This window comes from Ostrea edulis, chromosome 2 (genome assembly GCF_947568905.1).
Source record: "Ostrea edulis chromosome 2, xbOstEdul1.1, whole genome shotgun sequence".
In the NCBI taxonomy this organism is placed as follows: domain Eukaryota; kingdom Metazoa; phylum Mollusca; class Bivalvia; order Ostreida; family Ostreidae; genus Ostrea; species Ostrea edulis.
This window is the reverse complement of record NC_079165.1, coordinates 85,809,469-85,827,912: the sequence shown is the minus strand read 5'-3', so window position 1 is coordinate 85,827,912 and position 18,444 is coordinate 85,809,469. Positions and strand designations below refer to the sequence as shown.

Below are 18,444 nucleotides of genomic sequence, written 5' to 3'. Positions count from 1 at the left end.
TTTATGAGGAAAGGGGTCTGAGGGGCCACCTTTAGGCCCCTAGTGGGTCCAGGGGTGGGGGCCCAGCCCCTGGATTTTACAGGGCTTGAAATATGTCTGCTATTTTAAGTCATTTGTACTATTTTTCTATCATTTTTAATAAGGTGAAATTAGTAAAATGACGCAAATTTTATGGGTTTTTGGAAAAATTAAGTTCTGCAAATAAAGTAATCACTGGGAGTGATGGTAGTACATGTAAATGCATTAACTTTTTTTTTCCAAACAATCACTAGAATTCAGACAATAAATAAGGTCCATGCTGGTAGATATGGCAAGAAATCGCTGTACTTCAGGAAATTGTCACTCGGGACACAAGAAAACTTGATGTTTACTTTTTTACCATATCTTTTCATTGCTGTTGATTTCCTTGACTCACGAGAGTGTGAGATGCAATAAACAATGTGTATATAAATGTACATAATGTCATTATATTTACCTTTTTCTTCTGCACTGGATTCGAAGATGCTTTATGATTACACCTCTAAATTTATAAAGCAGTCTAGACAGAAAACACAAAGATCCAAGATAAAAATCCGTTTTATTTACAAATCCAACAAACTTGGAAATATTTAATAAAATTGACGTACTGAATAATATACAGAATTTTTAAAGGGTAGTGCAACAATTCCCACACCATTAACAAAATGGAGATATAGATGAAGTATATTAAGTGTGGAGTATCCTGTCAACAAACTTTTACTTTATGTAGAGTAACATAGTGTTCCATGCATAACAGTCACATCCCATACAATCGTATAAATCACAACTTCTGAAGAAGAAAAAAAATCTTGTTTAATATGAAATGGTTGTATAAAAGTGTTTGTGGTTTATTCACAACTTACACACATTTGTACCCGAAAAAATGAACCAACCAAAAAAATAAACCCCAAATAGGTGCATCTCTCAACATTGCACTTGTCAAACTGAGCAAGCATCACAGAAAAACAAACAGATGTATAGAAGTTGTGAATATCTGGGGTAACACCTACCTCGATACAAGTGAGAATACTTATAACATTATACAAGTGACAACATGTGATAACTGTAAGTAAACTATGATCAAGAAAAGGACATATCAAATCAATACAAAGAAATGAACAACTAGGCAGGGTATTGTGATGGGGAGAAGGGGAAAATATTGAATGTTTCAATGAACATCCAAGAAATTTCTTGAAAGACTTTTTCTTAACTAATGAGGTAACCTACAAAATATAAACAATGAACCCCCCCCCCCCCCCCCCACAAAAAAAACAACCCACCTCCACTATTTCCAGCTACATGTTCTTCCTGTTCAGTATTAGAGTTTTTGATATCCATGCAATTTATATTCTACATCTCTGTCAAAAATAAACTAGCTATAATTATCATCAAAATATTATGCACACAATATTCCTGTAATAAAATTTGCAACATGCACAAGATTTCCTTGTGTCCTTATGTTAACTTGCAAAACATTAAATTCAGAGGGGTACAGTATTATGCAATAAAGTATATCCTTAAATTACCATGGCATGCCCATCAGGAGAACTACAATAAAGTATGTCCTTAAGTCACATGACATGCCCATCAGGAAAATAGTATATCCTTGAGTCATATGAGATGCCCACCAGGAAAAGTATATTGGAAGCTTGCAGCACATAGCTCTACTAAATCTGCGATTCTGTTGACAGACTTCCACAACTTGACCATTAAGAGCCGAACATTATAATTGTACTGTTGATGGGACTTAATGACATGCACAATACTATGATAACAGTACTGAATGAAGTATTCCTATAAACCCACGGTAATGTGTTTAAACAGGTGATTTTTGTAGCTTACACTGTGCATTGTTTGTAAGTTATTACTACGGGTAATTCACTTATAGATCATGTCTGACAATTCATTATATCACTTTATTTCCTTGTATATCAGTTTCATTTTTCTATTCTTTAAAAAGTTTAAAATGTTATTTGAAAGGAAATCAAACATGAAATACAGATTAATGTACAGCTGTACTTGCATAAAATGCATTCCAGGTAACGAAATGATCTCTCTCTGCAATGCTTCACAATGACAGAAGAAAAATCCTCTACCAGCAAGCTATGCTACTTCAAACTATCACGACCTTTACAAAGAGCATCTGGTGTCTTTTCAGAGATAAGAATTGTTAATACTAAGTCTCTTTACTTTAAAAATGAGATCATCGTGACCTAGTCTTGAGCCACCAGACTTTCTCCCCACCTACTGAAAAAGTCTACTGATTCTTAGTACAGAATTAGAGATATGCCAACAACAGACGAAAACACCATAGGCTTTACATAATCCATCAGCTGTGTGAATTACCTGTAAGTAAAGGTTTTGTGGAACCTATTCTTGTGTATTTACTCATAGACTATTGGCTATACACTCCATTCATTGAATGCAAAATTCCCTCAAAGTATGTTGCTTTATGTGTATATAAAAACCTTCATGATGCAAAACTAGTAAAAAAGGGTAAAAACAAATGTCACAATAAACACATTGTTAGCTATACAAATGTATAGATTATAAATAGATGAGATTCTGTTATACTCTTCAGTGGAAGGGAAATAACTCTCCAACTCATGAATGTGCGTAGATTAAACTGCTTGTAGAATGCAAACAAAAGGCAAATAAATACACTACGACAAATCTTATATATATAAAAAAAAATTACTATGGCCAGCCATAGGTATAGGACGTAAAAATCACAAGTACCAATACAAAACCAAAACAATAATAACAAAGAACTAAGTGCGATAGTGACTATTTTCTGCCCCTTAAATTACATTTTGAAATAGAAGTATATCTGATTTTTATAAAACTAAGGAATATCAGTTTGTTTCAAAACAGTAATAAAATCCTTTTTTGTAGCGAGTCAATCAGTTATGACACCATGAAAATGGCCTTATTTCATCTTGGTTACAATTTAAAGTTTTTTTTTAAAAGGAGTAGGTAGACAAAGCACATACAACTGTACAAGATCAGACACCATTTCAAGAAATAACCAGTAAAATAACTATAAATAAAATATGTGAGAGTTGTGTACGATTTTACTTGCGTTCCACAATTTCTTTAGCAAAATAAGGATAATATTTGGAACTTTTGACTGCATTTTAGACAAAATGGTATTTACATGACCTCAAAGAAATGATCAAAAGCAATGCAGGTTATTGACACCAATATATTTTTGGCAGGCATTGGATTCATATTTTTCGCAGTATGTTAGGTAGACATTCAAATCATTTTAATTTTCTGATATTTTATAGGGGCAGATATAGTATCGAATATAGTTCTTTGACAGTCATCATAAATTGCACTAACAAATATCTTATATGCCTTTTACAGTTTCATTGAAAAAACTAGCATATTATTGCACTGAACACTATAAAGCACTACTATAGAATCTTGATGAGATTTTATAAGCATTTAATAACCATGACACAAACATAATTTTGCCAGCAAAATCTGAGGACATGAACTAGAAATCAGGAGGAAACAAATATAGTCATAGCTGGGTGATTTTAACATTCTGGAGTCAGTAACAGAGTCTATTGCCTCCTGTAAGAAAAATGAATGCATTAATCAAGAACAAACATTCACATCCGACATTAAAAAATATATCTAACAGACTGTATAAGGAAGAACTCAATCAAACTAATCATCAGGTTATACAGTAAATCTGATAATTCATGCAGTTCTACCTACAATATTTCTGCAAGAAATATTTATAGTATAGGAGTTTAGAAAAACCTAGACTTGACACGCATCTTGCATTTTGTAACAAAGGAAGGCTTTCACACAGCATTTAAACACATGATGACAAATATGCTTCAAGAAATAATCTGCAACTTTCCATAGTAGATAGTTATTTTTATATCTACAACATGGTTCAAGGTCATCAATGGCACATGACCTTCATAACAAAATACAGGTCAAAAACACCTTAGATTTCATGATGACTGCACTAATTGCGAATCCCTGGAAGGTTCTCCCCTGTTCTGTAATTTATATATCTATAGACTGTTGTTTCATGGGGAATTTTGAATTCCTTGTTGGTGAACCGTACGGTTCTCTAGTATCAAAATGTTCATGCTCCCTCCTGTTGGAGTACCGGTCACGTCGTGGGTCGTGCATTTCACTACTATGGTCTCTACGGTCGTATTCTCTTGGTGACATCCGATTGTATTCACTGCGATCATAATGTCCCGATCTCAAGTCTCGATCGTGGAGTTTTTCACGGGAAGGACTTAAGTCTCTAACACTACCACGTATATGGTGTTCATGATCATCGTGTTTGCGATGTTCACGAAATGAACTATGAACACCATGACCGTGTCCATGGTGCCCGTGCCCATGATGTCCAACACCAGGGGGCACTGTATTATGCCTGCTTATGGGATTCGGTGAAGGCATCAATTTTGTTTGCAGAGTAGTGTCTACTGGATGGGTGGCTTTCCAGTAGGCTTCTAAGAATTCTGACAAATGTTCACAGGCATCTTCTAACTGATTTTCATCTAGAATTACATCAAACATTTCCTGCAAAAGAAAGCTCCATATAATGTAAGAATACTACAAAATGACCTGATCACTGTTTACACAGAACATTTAATATTCATGGACATTCAATGGATATGTAAAGCAGTTAACTGCTTGTATTTATGATTACAACATCCAAATACAATTGGCTCAAGGACTTTAACAGTCACCTGAGTACTAAATAGTAAAGAGCTGAATTTAGAGTGTGGCACACATTGCAGCCATCCTGGGTCGTAATTCCTGATCTAGGGATTACGAGTTCCACAATTTTGGTAGAGGCCTCTATGCTCATTATTTCACACATTCAGGTTATGTGCGAGACGTTCAGAAATAAAGAAGAGTTTCAAAGAAAAATAAAACATATTTTAATTATTTGATCTCTCTCTGTGGGGTCTGAAACTCTTGTCCAGGTATCACAATTTTATCATAGACCACCATGCTCAGTATCACTATTCAACCCTTAAATGAGCATGATCTCACCCTTCAATGAGCATGATCTCACTCTTCAATGAGCATGATCTCACCCTTCAATGAGCATGATCTCACTCTTCAATGAGCATGATCTCACTCTTCAATGAGCATGATCTCACTCTTCAATGAGCATGAATCTTCAATGAGCATGATCTCACCCTTAAATGAGCATGATCTCACCCTTCATTGAGCATGATCTCACACTTTGCATCATTGAATTTGTCACATGTCTGACATCAGTATGTATCATGTTTATTTCCTAGATATTCAGAAATAGAGCTTTTAAAACATTCAATGTAATTCAATATGCAAATGATCCATACATGGATTCAACTCTAGGGGCTGAGTCAAACCTCATAGCCTGAAGCCCCAACCCAGGAGATGCAAGTCAAACCCCACAGCCTGAACCCCCGACCAAGGAGATGCAAGTCAAACCTCATAGCCTGAACCTCTGACCCAGGAGATGAAAGTCAAACCCCATAGCCTGAACCCCCGACCCAGGAGATGCAAGTCAAACCTCATAGCCTGAATTCCCGACCCAAGAGATGCAAGTCAAACCTCATAGCCTGAACCTCTGACCCAGGAGATGCAAGTCAAACCTCATAGCCTGAACCCCTGACCCAGGAAATGCAAGTCAAACATCATAGCCTGAACCCCCGACCAAGGAGATGCAAGTCAAACCTCATAGCCTGAACCTCCGATCCAGGAGATGCAAGTCAAACCGCATAGCCTGAACCCCCAATCCAGGAGATGCAAGTCAAACCTCATAGCCTGAACCCCCGACCCAGGAGATGCAAGTCAAACCTCATAGCCTGAATTCCCGACCCAAGAGATGCAAGTCAAACCTCATAGCCTGAACCCCGACCCAGGAGATGCAAGTCAAACCTCATAGCCTGAATTCCCGACCCAAGAGATGCAAGTCAAACCTCATAGCCTGAACCCCCGATCCAGGAGATGCAAGTCAAACCTCATAGCCTGAACCTCTGACCCAGGAGATGCAAGTCAAACCCCATAGCCTGAACCTCTGACCCAGGAGATGCAAGTCAAACCCCATAGCCTGAACTTTTGACCCAGGAGATGCAAGTCAAACCCCATAGCCTGAACTTTTGACCCAGGAGATGCAAGTCAAACCCCATAGCCTGAACCTCTGACCCAGGAGATGCAAGTCAAACCCCATAGCCTGAACCCCCGACCAAGGAGATGCAAGTCAAACCTCATAGCCTGAACCCCCGACCCAGGAGATGAAAGTCAAACCCCATAGCCTGAACCCTCGACCCAGGAGATGCAAGTCAAACCTCATAGCCTGAACCCCCGATCCAGGAGATGCAAGTCAAACCTCATAGCCTGAACCTCTGACCCAGGAGATGCAAGTCAAACCCCATAGCCTGAACCTCTGACCCAGGAGATGCAAGTCAAACCCCATAGCCTGAACCCCCGACCAAGGAGATGCAAGTCAAACCTCATAGCCTGAACCCCCGACCCAGGAGATGAAAGTCAAACCCCATAGCCTGAACCTTCGACCCAGGAGATGCAAGTCAAACCTCATAGCCTGAACCCCCGACCCAGGAGATGAAAGTCAAACCCCATAGCCTGAACCCTCGACCCAGGAGATGCAAGTCAAACCTCATAGCCTGAACCCCCGATCCAGGAGATGCAAGTCAAACCTCATAGCCTGAACCTCTGACCCAGGAGATGCAAGTCAAACCCCATAGCCTGAACCTCTGACCCAGGAGATGCAAGTCAAACCCCATAGCCTGAACCCCCAACCAAGGAGATGCAAGTCAAACCTCATAGCCTGAACCTCTGACCCAGGAAATGCAAGTCAAACCCCATAGCCTGAACCCCCGACCCAGGAGATGCAAGTCAAACCTCATAGCCTGAACCCCTGATCCAGGAGATGCAAGTCAAACCTCATAGCCTGAACCTCTGACCCAGGAGATGCAAGTCAAACCCCATAGCCTGAACCTCTGACCCAGAAGATGCAAGTCAAACCCCATAGCCTGAAACTTTGACCCAGGAGATGCAAGTCAAACTCCATAGCCTGAACCTTTGATCCAGGAGATGCAAGTCAAACCCCATAGCCTGAAACTCTGACCCAGGAGATGCAAGTCAAACCCCATAGCCTGAACCCCCAACCCAGGAGATGCAAGTCAAACCTCATAGCTTGAACCCCCAATCCAGGAGATGCAAGTCAAACCTCATAGCCTGAACCCCCAACCTAGGAGATGCAAGTCAAACCCCATAGCCTGAACCCCTAACCCAGGAGATGCAAGTCAAACCCCATAGCCTGAACCCCCAAGCCAGGAGATGCAAGTCAAACCCCATAGTCTGAACCTCTGACTAAGGAGATGCAAGTCAAATCTCATAACCTGATCCCTTCACCCAAAAAATTTGAATTTCACAATCATGAACAAAAATATAACCCTAGTTTGATAGACATTCAGGAGTAAATAATAAGACTTTCAAACATGAACAGCATTTTTATTATAAACTGTATAATGATAATAAGCTATTACTCTAGTGCCATGAATTAAAAAAAAAAGAGAGATCTTCATGCTAAATGGAATAATGAACCCAGTATTCATGGTTAAAGCTATATGGTCCGAATTACAATATTTTTTCCATCTCGTAAAAACGCTATTAAATCATCGCACGTATGTAGTTATGAGGCTGTAAGACATATCATAAATTATTTCACCTGTTTTAACCCAAACTATTTGATTTTAAATCGATGTTTACAAATAACCGCGTCACTCTGCCATTTCAAGTGACAGTCACCAGTTCAAACTTTCATATCATCGGTGGTCTTATCTGTGTAAAGCTGTGTATTTTGTTATAACAGTACTGTGCCATAAGTTTAATAGAAATAAAAATATCAAAAACCTTTTAGTAATTCGTTGCTTTACGCTCTTTCAGTCTTAAAACTAGACGGTTGCGTATGAGTTAATACATCATGTTGGGATTCCCCTGACGCACATGGATCTATTTATAGACGTCTATTATGGGATGATTTATATATGTACCCACTATATTTACTTTTTAAATAATATTCACACTATTTTCTTTTACATGCAGATGTTTTCAAGCATGTAATTAAGGGAAAGTTAATAACTTTATAAAGTAACAAGAGGTACTGTGAGCAATGCTTACTAAGAATACTCCCCGCTTACCCCAATCTCCCAAAGGGTGTTGTTAATAGGTATATATTACCTCTTTCCTGAGTGTAAAAATATGGTATGCCTTTGTAGAAGAAAATGGAAGATATAGTCCGAACACAAATCCATGGTATAAACCTATAATTTTGATCTTGAGATCAAAGGTTAACGTCATAAAGAGGTCATGAATGTACATGACACATAGTCTCATGGTGATACACCCATGTCTTATGCATAAGACTATGTCAAAACCTTATAATCAATTTTGACCTTGAGGTCAAAGTTCAAGGTCATATAGAGGTCATGTAGGTACTCGACACATCGTCTCATGGTGATACACTCAGGTGTCAAATATGGTATGCCTATGTCAAAGAACAAAGAAGTTATGGCCGGGACACGAATCCATTGTAAAAAACCTTTAATTTTGACCTTGAGGTCAAGGTCATATACAGGTCATGAAGGTACTCAACACATCGTCTCATGGTGATCCACCTGTGTGCCAAATATGGTATGCGTAAGTCAAAGAACAAAGACGTTATGGCCAGGACACAAATCTGCACAGACAGACAGACAGACGGACGGATAGACAGACAGTGATTCCTATATACCCCCCAGAACTTCGTTCGGGGGGTATAATTAATCTGCTTTAAAGTAATTATGTACAAAAATAATACATGAACATCGGGTCATACAGCTTTAATGCCCATCAGTAAATATGAGGAATTATCATACAGTTTTGGCCCCAATTCTTGAGCAAGAGAAGGGCAGGGTCCATAAAATTCACTATTCCTACCCCAAAGAAAATTGGACATGCTGTTTCTGAAAAAATAAATGGTTCAAAAATTTACAATACACAATGGATTTTTTCAGACAAACTGATATTGCAGGTCAACTAAGTGACTTGGAGGAGGAGAACCTTGTTTACTTACAGGACTACACTGGTTGAGTTTACTTACAGGACTACACTGGTTGAGTTTACTTACAGGACTACACTGGTTGAGTTTACTTACAGGACTACACTGGTTGAGTTTATTGTGAGAGAACCTTGTTTACTTACAGGACTACACTGGTTGAGTTTATTGTGAGAGAATCTTGTTTACTTACAGGACTACACTGGTTAAGTTTACTTACAGGACTGCACTGGTTGAGTTTACTTACAGGACTACACTGGTTGAGTTTACTTACAGGACTGCACTGGTTGAGTTTACTTACAGGACTACACTGGTTGAGTTTATTGTGAGAGAACCTTGTTTACTTACAGGACTACACTGGTTGAGTTTGTCAGCAGCCACTAACTGTACGTTCATATTTCGACTCTGGGATTTTCCTCTAGATTTGATTAATCGCTGTAATACCTGCAAATTCATATCAACAAAGTATTCACTCTATGTTACCACCAGGAAATTTTGTCAAGTGAAAAAGATATACAAGTGAATTACTTCACAAACATTGATTCTATCCCAGAGGTCAGTGGGCCACATTCCTCACCTGAGCAGTTTGTTTTACATTCTAATTGCGAATTTTTCACTCATATAGGGACATCACTTGCTGTGGGTGAAGTACCAAAATGTTCACAAATGCATGGAGTTTATGGCCGAAGAATTGAGGGTTGCATTTTCCCCACACAAAATATCACAATATTATCAAACTATTATGATTATCAAATCACATTTATGACCCTGTCTTTCTTGTAAATCTTAGTGCTACTGGCTCAGTGGTTCTTGAGAAGATAATTAAAGATTTTTCCTATATATTTCTATGTAAAACTTTGATCCAATATTGTGGCCCCAACCTACCATCATGGGCCACGATTTGAACAAACTTGAATCTGCACTATGTTGGGAAGCTTTCTTGTAAATCTTAGCTCTACTGGCGACAGTGGTTCTTGAGAAGAAGATAATCAAAAGATTTTCCCTATATATTTCTATGTAAAACTTTGATCCAATATTGTGGCCCCAACCTACCGCTGGGGGCCATGATTTGAACAAACTTGAATCTGCACTATGTCAGGAAGCTTTCATGTAAATCTCAGCTCTTCTGGCGCATTGGTTCTTGAGAAGAAAATTCTTAAAGATTTTCCCTATATATTTCTATGTAAAACTTTGATCCACTATTGTGGCCCCATCCTACACCCAGGGGGCATGATTTGAACAAACGTGAATCTGCTCTATGTCAGGAAGCTTTCATGTAAATGTCAGCTCCTCTGGCCCAGTGGTTCTTAAGAAGATTTTTAAATGACCCTACCCTAATTTTGCATTTTTGTGATTATCTCCCCTTAGATGGGGGCATGGCCCTTCATTTGAACAAACTTGAAAGCCCTTCACCCAAGGATGCTTTGTGCCAAGTTTTGTTGAAATTGACCCAGTGGTTCTGGAGAAGAAGATAAAAATGTGAAAAGTTTACAACGCCGACGACAGACAACTTTTGATCAGAATAGCTCACTTGAGCCTTCAGCTCAGGTGAGCTAATAAAAGTTAATGCATTCTCTATATATTCTAAGACAATAGTATACAGGACACCAAGTTCATTGTCTGTGATTCTATGATTTGGTTATTGACGATTTCGTATATTTCATTATTGAACATGAGTTTGAACAATGATCTAATATGAAATGAATACTATTTCTTTATTAAATGTAAATTGTGCTGATATCATATTTCTGAACTAATGAAAATTCATAGGAAATTATCAAAACTTTCAAAAACCACAAGTCCAGGATGTTAACCTTGTCAAAATTCTTTGTAATACCAAGGCAAATTTTTGGTTGCAAATTTAATATGTCATCACTACAAATTAGCTAAAACAGGGATAAAAAAAAACAACCCAAAACAACTGATGATAATGATAATAGATAAGATCATAGTACATAATTAAGAAAGAAATATAGATGCTTATACAACCCTTAAAACTGTCAATCATTCCCAAACATTTTTTACAAAATCCCTAATTGGCATCGGAAAAACATAGCAGGTAAACCTCAGAGTGAATTAACCTGAATCTGTTACACGATGAAGATTGTTTATTAAAATAACACATGTCCTTGTGGTTTACGAGAAAATTATACAACAACTTTCCTATAAATCCCAATGTAAATATGAAAACTTAAAACCAGATAGATATATAGACGTAAAACAAAACTTGATCAGGTATGCTTACACGAGTCTTCAACTCAGGTGAGCTAAACTTGAGTCTTTGACTCAGGTGAGCTGAAACTTGAGTCTTTGACTTGGGTAAGCAACAAGAAACATTACACATAAGTGCAAAAAGCAAACTATGCATAAATTTATCTCCTGTAGGTGTATCTTACCCATGATATAATTTTTCTTACCTTTGGTGAAGCAATTTTGACATAAACAACAATTGGAGCTAACGAAGTTTTTGCTAATTGTGAGGGGTGGTTTATGGTGTCACAATCTAAAACTACCAACTGCATAGACCTGGCCAAGTCAAAAATTCTCTCGATTTCATTCTGCACTTCCCCTGAAAATCAATTAAAATGAATTCCATTTGTATTTGATTCATTGGTTTCTTTAGTTCCTAGTAAATTGTATCATGTTAACTTTCTCTCATTGGTCGGAACTTTTCAGTATGAATATGTAGATTTCGTTCTGATGTTAGCCACACCCACCTATTCCACAGGATCGACTTTGTTTATCCAACAAGACTCGTTTACTGGGATTGTTAATTATAGAACGTTTAGCTAATGAGATGTCTGCAGTCACTCTCGTGATGATAATCCTGAAATTAAAAAATGAAATTTTAAAGGTCTACTATCGTGTTTTCTCCCCTCTGTATTGCACCAGTTATAATTATCAGATTTAATACAGGATTAAGCATTCTTTTTGAAGAATTTATCGATGTGTAAACTCTGGACATTTTACTCAAACTTAACATACAAATGCTTCGCACTTTTATTCAGTTTCATTTTGCTGTGACTTACCTCCCTTCAAACTTATGTTTGAGGAAATCAAAAAGAGCTTTTTGCATCATGTCTGTCACTTCATAACCCTTCAGTGATGGACCGATTAGAACAACAGGTCGCATGGAAGGCACTACTTCATAAGGTGGCACTGACTCAGACTGAAATTTAAGTAACTCCGTTTCACAGTCGATATCTACATTACACGCACTCAGAAAATCAGAAACCTTCTAGGATGATTTCAAGACCTTTCATTTTACATGAAACATGGCCTTTTTTCAGATTTCATCATGACGTCACCGATGCCGTATATTTTTTCTTGTTAAAATAAAATTCTTTAAGAATGTAGTTACTTTTTTGAAGAAAGGTTTTTTCTTCTCTTTGGTTGGAGGTATGATGCCGCCCGCTTTGTAGGCTTTCGCGCTATCACTGTCCTCGCCCAGAGTGCTGTCTGCTCCATTTTCCTCGTTCATTCCTGATAAAGAAACACGACAAACCTGTCTAGTCAGCTGTTCATGTACAAACATTACATGGAAGATCAATTCTGATGCTATTTATAGTTAGAAAGGTTAATGTGAAAAGTGCAGATAAAAGTACCCTGCATGTCTCATATGCAGCCTGAACTAATATATGAAGCACTCAACAAAACAAGAAATAGCCCATACTAAATGTTATTATCTATACAGCCATAAAAGTTAATCTCTGTATTGAAAACTACTTTCAAGATTCAGCTGTAAATTGGTACGGATGTTATGGGCATCCTATATAATACTTTTGCAGTAGGGAGCAAAACAAAAGAATTTCTCATACATTCGCTATCGATTTAAAAATAATCGGGCACATTTATAAAACTTGATTATCCAAACCATCTTAGATATAATATTGGTAGAGGAAACTTATTGGTTGAGTGTGTATTATCTATTGGCAGTTTAATTGTGTAGCTCTACTGGCAAAGCACCTGTCCAGAATCTCTCTATACTCAAGTCTACAGATGATTAACCAATCAGATCATTCCATTTCTGTTAATTCTTTTTGAATAACATCAATATTTTCATAAAACAAATTAGAACAGCAAACAAGCATGGGAAAGACTTATCCATTTCAAATTTTACATGGATAGAATGACTGCCTTTCAAATTTGCATACAATGGGTTAGTGATGACAAATATTGGAGGCACCTGTTACTTTGGGGTGGTGGAACTCAGTCCACTACATGCAACTATAATGACCTATGTATAGAATCTAAACACGATACAGACTGTCCCAGTCTGTAATGACCTATATATAGAATCTAGACACGATACAGACTGTCCCAGTTTGTAATGATCTATATATAGAATCTAGACACAATACAGAATGTCCCAGTTTGTAATGATCTATATATAGAATCTAGACATGATACTGAATGTCCCAGTTTGTAATGATCTATATATAGAATCTAGACATGATACAGAATGTCCCAGTCTGTAATGATCTATATATAGAATCTAGACATGATACAGAATGTCCCAGTTTGTAATGATCTATATATAGAATCTAGACATGATACAGAATGTTCCAGTTTGTAATGATCTATATATAGAATCTAGACACAATACAGAATGTCCCAGTCTGTAATGACCTATATATAGAATCTAGACACGATACAGAATGTCCCAGTTTGTAATGATCTTTTTATAGAATCTAGACATGATACTGAATGTCCCAGTTTGTAATGATCTATATATAGAATCTAGACATGATACAGAATGTCCCAGTTTGTAATGATCTATATATAGAATCTAGACATGATACAGAATGTTCCAGTCTGTAATGACCTACATATAGAATCTAGACACAATACAGAATGTCCCAGTCTGTAATGACCTATATATAGAATCTAGACACAATACAGAATGTCCCAGTCTGTAATGATCTATATATAGAATCTAGACACAATAATAATAATAATAATGATAATAGCCTTTATTTATCCAGGATGTCCCAGTCTGTAATGACCTATATATAGAATCTAGACACAATACAGAATGTCCCAGTCTGTAATGACCTATATATAGAATCTAGACACGATACAGAATGTCCCAGTTTGTAATGATCTATATATAGAATCTAGACACAATACAGATTGTCTCAGTCTGAAATGACCTATACATAGAATCTAGACATGATACAGAATGTCCCAGTCTGTAATGACCTATATATAGAATCTAAACATGATACAGAATGTTCCAGTTTGTAATGACCTATACATAGAATCTAGACACGATACAGATTGTCTAAGTCTGGAACTAAATCCATAGAGAGGAACGGATTGCGCCTATATATAGAACAGTTTGGGCTATACAGGGAGGGTTAATCAGCTGGGTTGAGAGAAGTGGGGTGGTTGTAGTTTTACAATGGATCCATGCTGGAAATATCGATGTACTTGGGAGTCTGAAAATTGACAACCTAGTAACAATACAAGGGTAGAGAAGTCAGGGTATAACCATTCACCTCGGTCATCTTTCCAATGGAGTGCCCGGGTAATTGATTAGAATAGCTATCTATTCTTATCTAAAGCTAATTTATTGCTCATGGTAATCTTTTTCCTTCATGATGACCTCTGAAAGTATGACCTCGACTTTTAAACATAAGAAATAATGTGACTCTTCCTCTCCCCATGGGAACATGTGTGCCAGGTTTGATTATCCTGGCCTTATCAGTTATCTTTTTTCCTTCCCACAAAGTGCTGATGGACAAACAGACAGAGAAATTGCATCCTACCATAATACAAACTATCTAGGATGGTTGAACATGTGTATTAAGTTAGATTATCCTACACTGTTTCTGTCTAGTTTTGTACTTATAACTTTGACCTTGACAAACAAATAGGCTTATTCCCCTAATCATTGGGAACATGTGTATCAAGTTTGATAATCTTAGTCATACAACTAATGTTTTTATCTGACCCACAAGGTGCTGACGGATGGACAAATGCACTGCATATAAAAATACCATACCCATCCACCCCTTTAGTACCGATTTTGTTATTCAATAATTGAATGTTCCAATACACTCAGTTATACGGATACTTGTCGACATCCCTAGTATCGACACATAGAAGACACATGTACCTAAGCACAATTCTGCATATATTAACTCATCTAGATACGTATATAGCCACGGCAGAGTTTGAGAGTACATGCTCTACTTATATGTTGTATGAGGTTATTGCAGGCAGAGTTTGGAAGACATGTGTCCATTACCCAGTGTGATTGGGGTGGATGAGTGCCCATTACCCAGCATGATTGGGGTGGATGAGTGCCCATTACCCAGCATGATTGGGGTGGATGAGTGCCCATTACCCAATGTGATTGGGGTGGATAAGTGCCCATTACCCAGCGTGATTGGGGTGGATGAGTGCTCATTACCTAGCATGATTGGGGTGGATGAGTGCTCATTACCCAGCATGATTGGGGTGGATGAGTGCCCATTACCCAGCATGATTGGGGTGGATGAGTGCCCATTACCCAGCGTGATTGGGGTGGATGAGTGCCCATTACCCAGTGTGATTGGGGTGGATGAGTGCCCATTACCCAGCGTGATTGGGGTGGATGAGTGCCTATTACCCAGCATGATTGGGGTGGATGAGTGCCCATTACCCAGTGTGATTGGGGTGGATGAGTGCCCATTACCCAGCGTGATTGGGGTGGATGAGTGCCCATTACCCAGTGTGATTGGGGTGGATGAGTGCCCATTACCCAGTGTGATTGGGGTGGATGAGTGCCCATTACCCAGTGTGATTGGGGTGGATGAGTGCCCATTACCCAGCATGATTGGGGTGGATGAGTGCCCATTACCCAGTGTGATTTGGGTGGATGAGTGCTGATTACCTGGCGTGGGCGGGGTGGATTCTCGGGAGGAGTTCATACCTGTTCCCTGCCCCAGCATACCTTCCATGGTAGTACTAGAATCATTTCTTCTGAAAAAGAAAAGTCTGTGTCACCAATATGGCCTATTAAACATAAATAAAATTAATTGAGAACGACGAACTTAATTCTTCAAAACATATTTCACAGACTCTTTTATACATGGAGAATCCTCTGATGGATTAGTTTATTCAGTGAATTTATGTGCTTAATGTTATATTCATTCAAAAATAATAATTGCCTATGCAAAATATGTTCTATTCATATTTTTGAATACGTTATTCTGAGTACACATTTTTTTGCACAGAGCTTAAAAATTTGAATTAGGTTCGTCATCCTTAAAACAAGACATGCATGCAAACAAACCAACCCTATGGGGGAAATTAAAGGGTAAAAACATGTTAAAAGAAATTCAATACAAGATTTGAATATTCACACAAACTATAAGGATTGGTAGGTAAAACTGGTGTCAGGAGATGATCCCTGTGTGTAGATACAATAACAAACATGCATCATCTAACAAACAATTTCTCAGATTTCTTCCCAGGAGCTATATTTATTACTATGATTATTGAAAAGAATTTGCTGTAAAGATCTTGGGATAGAGTGATGGGATTAAAAAGGAAGAGCTATTTATCTAACTTTTAAAATGAAGGGATAAAAAGGAATGCACCCTTGAGCCACGATTTGTTCTTTTTGTGATTTTCTCATTTACCTTACATACATTTTACTTTTGGGGCCTGATAGCGACTTGAGATTTTCCAGTTTTGCAGGACTAGGAATAAAACAGTCATCACAACCATCTTTAACCAAGCGCCCAATCCACCAGTCATTGTTGAATTTCTGAAACAAGAAAATTTTGTCAGAAATATTGCATATGAAAAGTCAGTTATAATCTAGCCTTTCTTAGACATTGAGACTGCTTGGTTTATCAAATCCCATCAACTTCAATTCAAAATATGAAAACCAGCTGACTCTATTGGGAGACTGAGTTTATATAAACATATAGAGAAAGATGGCCATGCTGCCAGCAGTAATTCATTGGAGGGGGCCCTGAACACACACAGAAGACAGTCAATTACTGCCAAGCTATGAATAGACATTCCCGACTTTCCAATTAACCTCCAGTGCTACCAATTTTAGAAGATACTGAAGCTCGACCTTTCTGTTTTATAGTAATGGGGAAAAGTTGCAGCATAGGTGGCAGAATTTTTTGTTTGCATCTGTTCTTTCAAACCTCCAACTCAAACTATAACACAACACTGTATTGCACCTTTACACCTTCAAATTATTTTTAGTAGCTCTCTTTGAACAGAAAATTGAGTCATTCATCAAATGTAGCTAGCAATATCTTGCCTCTTCCCCATGCTTTGCTCTCTGTAAGTTTGCCTTTCACATGTTTAAAGTGATTACACAATAAAAGTTCTGAAAAAAAACATTACCCCCTCCCCCAGTAATCACAAGATAATAACTATGAGATGAACGAGTGGCATTGCAGCATTACTATATTACAATACACACACAAAACTAACAACTGATTTTTTATTTTTATATTTTTAAATATTTGATTTTCTGGCCAAGGGTAACGACAAGATAAGTTTTTCAGTAAATAATGCATATAAAAATGTGGTGGCAATGTAAAAATATTAGAGGTTGTTATTGCAAACATGCAATTCTTGATTTTTTTTTTTATCTATTTGAACTTCTGCAGCTAATTTCTGAAATTGTTAGTAATTATGCAAAGTTTCTAATAGTTTGTCGTATAATAATATCTCACATAGTCATATCATTTAAATCATATGCTAATTAATTCACTTACCTCCTTAATGTGCAGAAAATTTTTCATATCGAATGAGACACAATGACCTGGGGCGGGGCAGTCCCCACCATCAGCTGTCCCGTTAAAGCCTACATTGGTACGCACTGCAAATGCCACAGGCTTGCTCTGTAAAACAATATTTCGTCATCCATAAGATCTATCCATTTATGTTCAAATCTAACTTTCCTTTATCAAAACATTTTTAAATTAGGAAACAAGAGGCCCATGGGCCACATTGCTCCACTAAGCATTTTTACCAAATAAAACACCATATCCCAAGTACAGCCTCCCCCTGACCACTCTAAAACATGATGTGCTGACCACTCTAAAACATGATGTGCTGGCCACTCTTAAACACTCTAAAACATGATGTACTGACCACTTTAAAACATGATGTGCTGACCATTCTAAAACATGATGTACTGACCACTCTAAAACATGATGTACTGACCACTCTTAAACACTCTAAAACATGACATGCTGACCACTCTTAAACACTCTAAAACATGATGTGCTGACCACTCTAAAACATGATGTGCTGACCATTCTAAAACATGATGTACTGACCACTCTAAAACATGATGTGCTGACCAT

General features: G+C 37.7%; 1 protein-coding gene across 11 annotated transcripts in view; it reads right to left on the bottom strand.

Annotated features, from left to right (window-relative positions):
- Positions 1–558: 558 nt before the first annotated feature.
- LOC125679205 (voltage-dependent L-type calcium channel subunit beta-1-like) overlaps positions 559–18,444 on the bottom strand; it is a 60,165-nt gene continuing 42,279 nt past the window's right edge. For 7 of the 11 annotated variants that reach the window (XM_048918227.2, XM_056155268.1, XM_056155270.1 and 4 more), the window contains 9 exons: positions 17,851–17,976; positions 16,747–16,874; positions 15,996–16,084; positions 12,477–12,598; positions 12,145–12,284; positions 11,833–11,942; positions 11,533–11,684; positions 9,464–9,559; positions 559–4,578 (listed from right to left, as the gene is read on the bottom strand). In XM_048918227.2, the coding sequence (XP_048774184.2) occupies positions 4,048–4,578; positions 9,464–9,559; positions 11,533–11,684; positions 11,833–11,942; positions 12,145–12,284; positions 12,477–12,598; positions 15,996–16,084; positions 16,747–16,874; positions 17,851–17,976 (1,494 nt within the window). In that variant the 3' untranslated portion in view covers positions 559–4,047. The remainder of the gene's footprint in view (positions 4,579–9,463; positions 9,560–11,532; positions 11,685–11,832; positions 11,943–12,144; positions 12,285–12,476; positions 12,599–15,995; positions 16,085–16,746; positions 16,875–17,850; positions 17,977–18,444) is intronic. The other 4 variants (XM_048918228.2, XM_056155271.1, XM_056155272.1 and 1 more) reach the window with 1 other exon arrangement.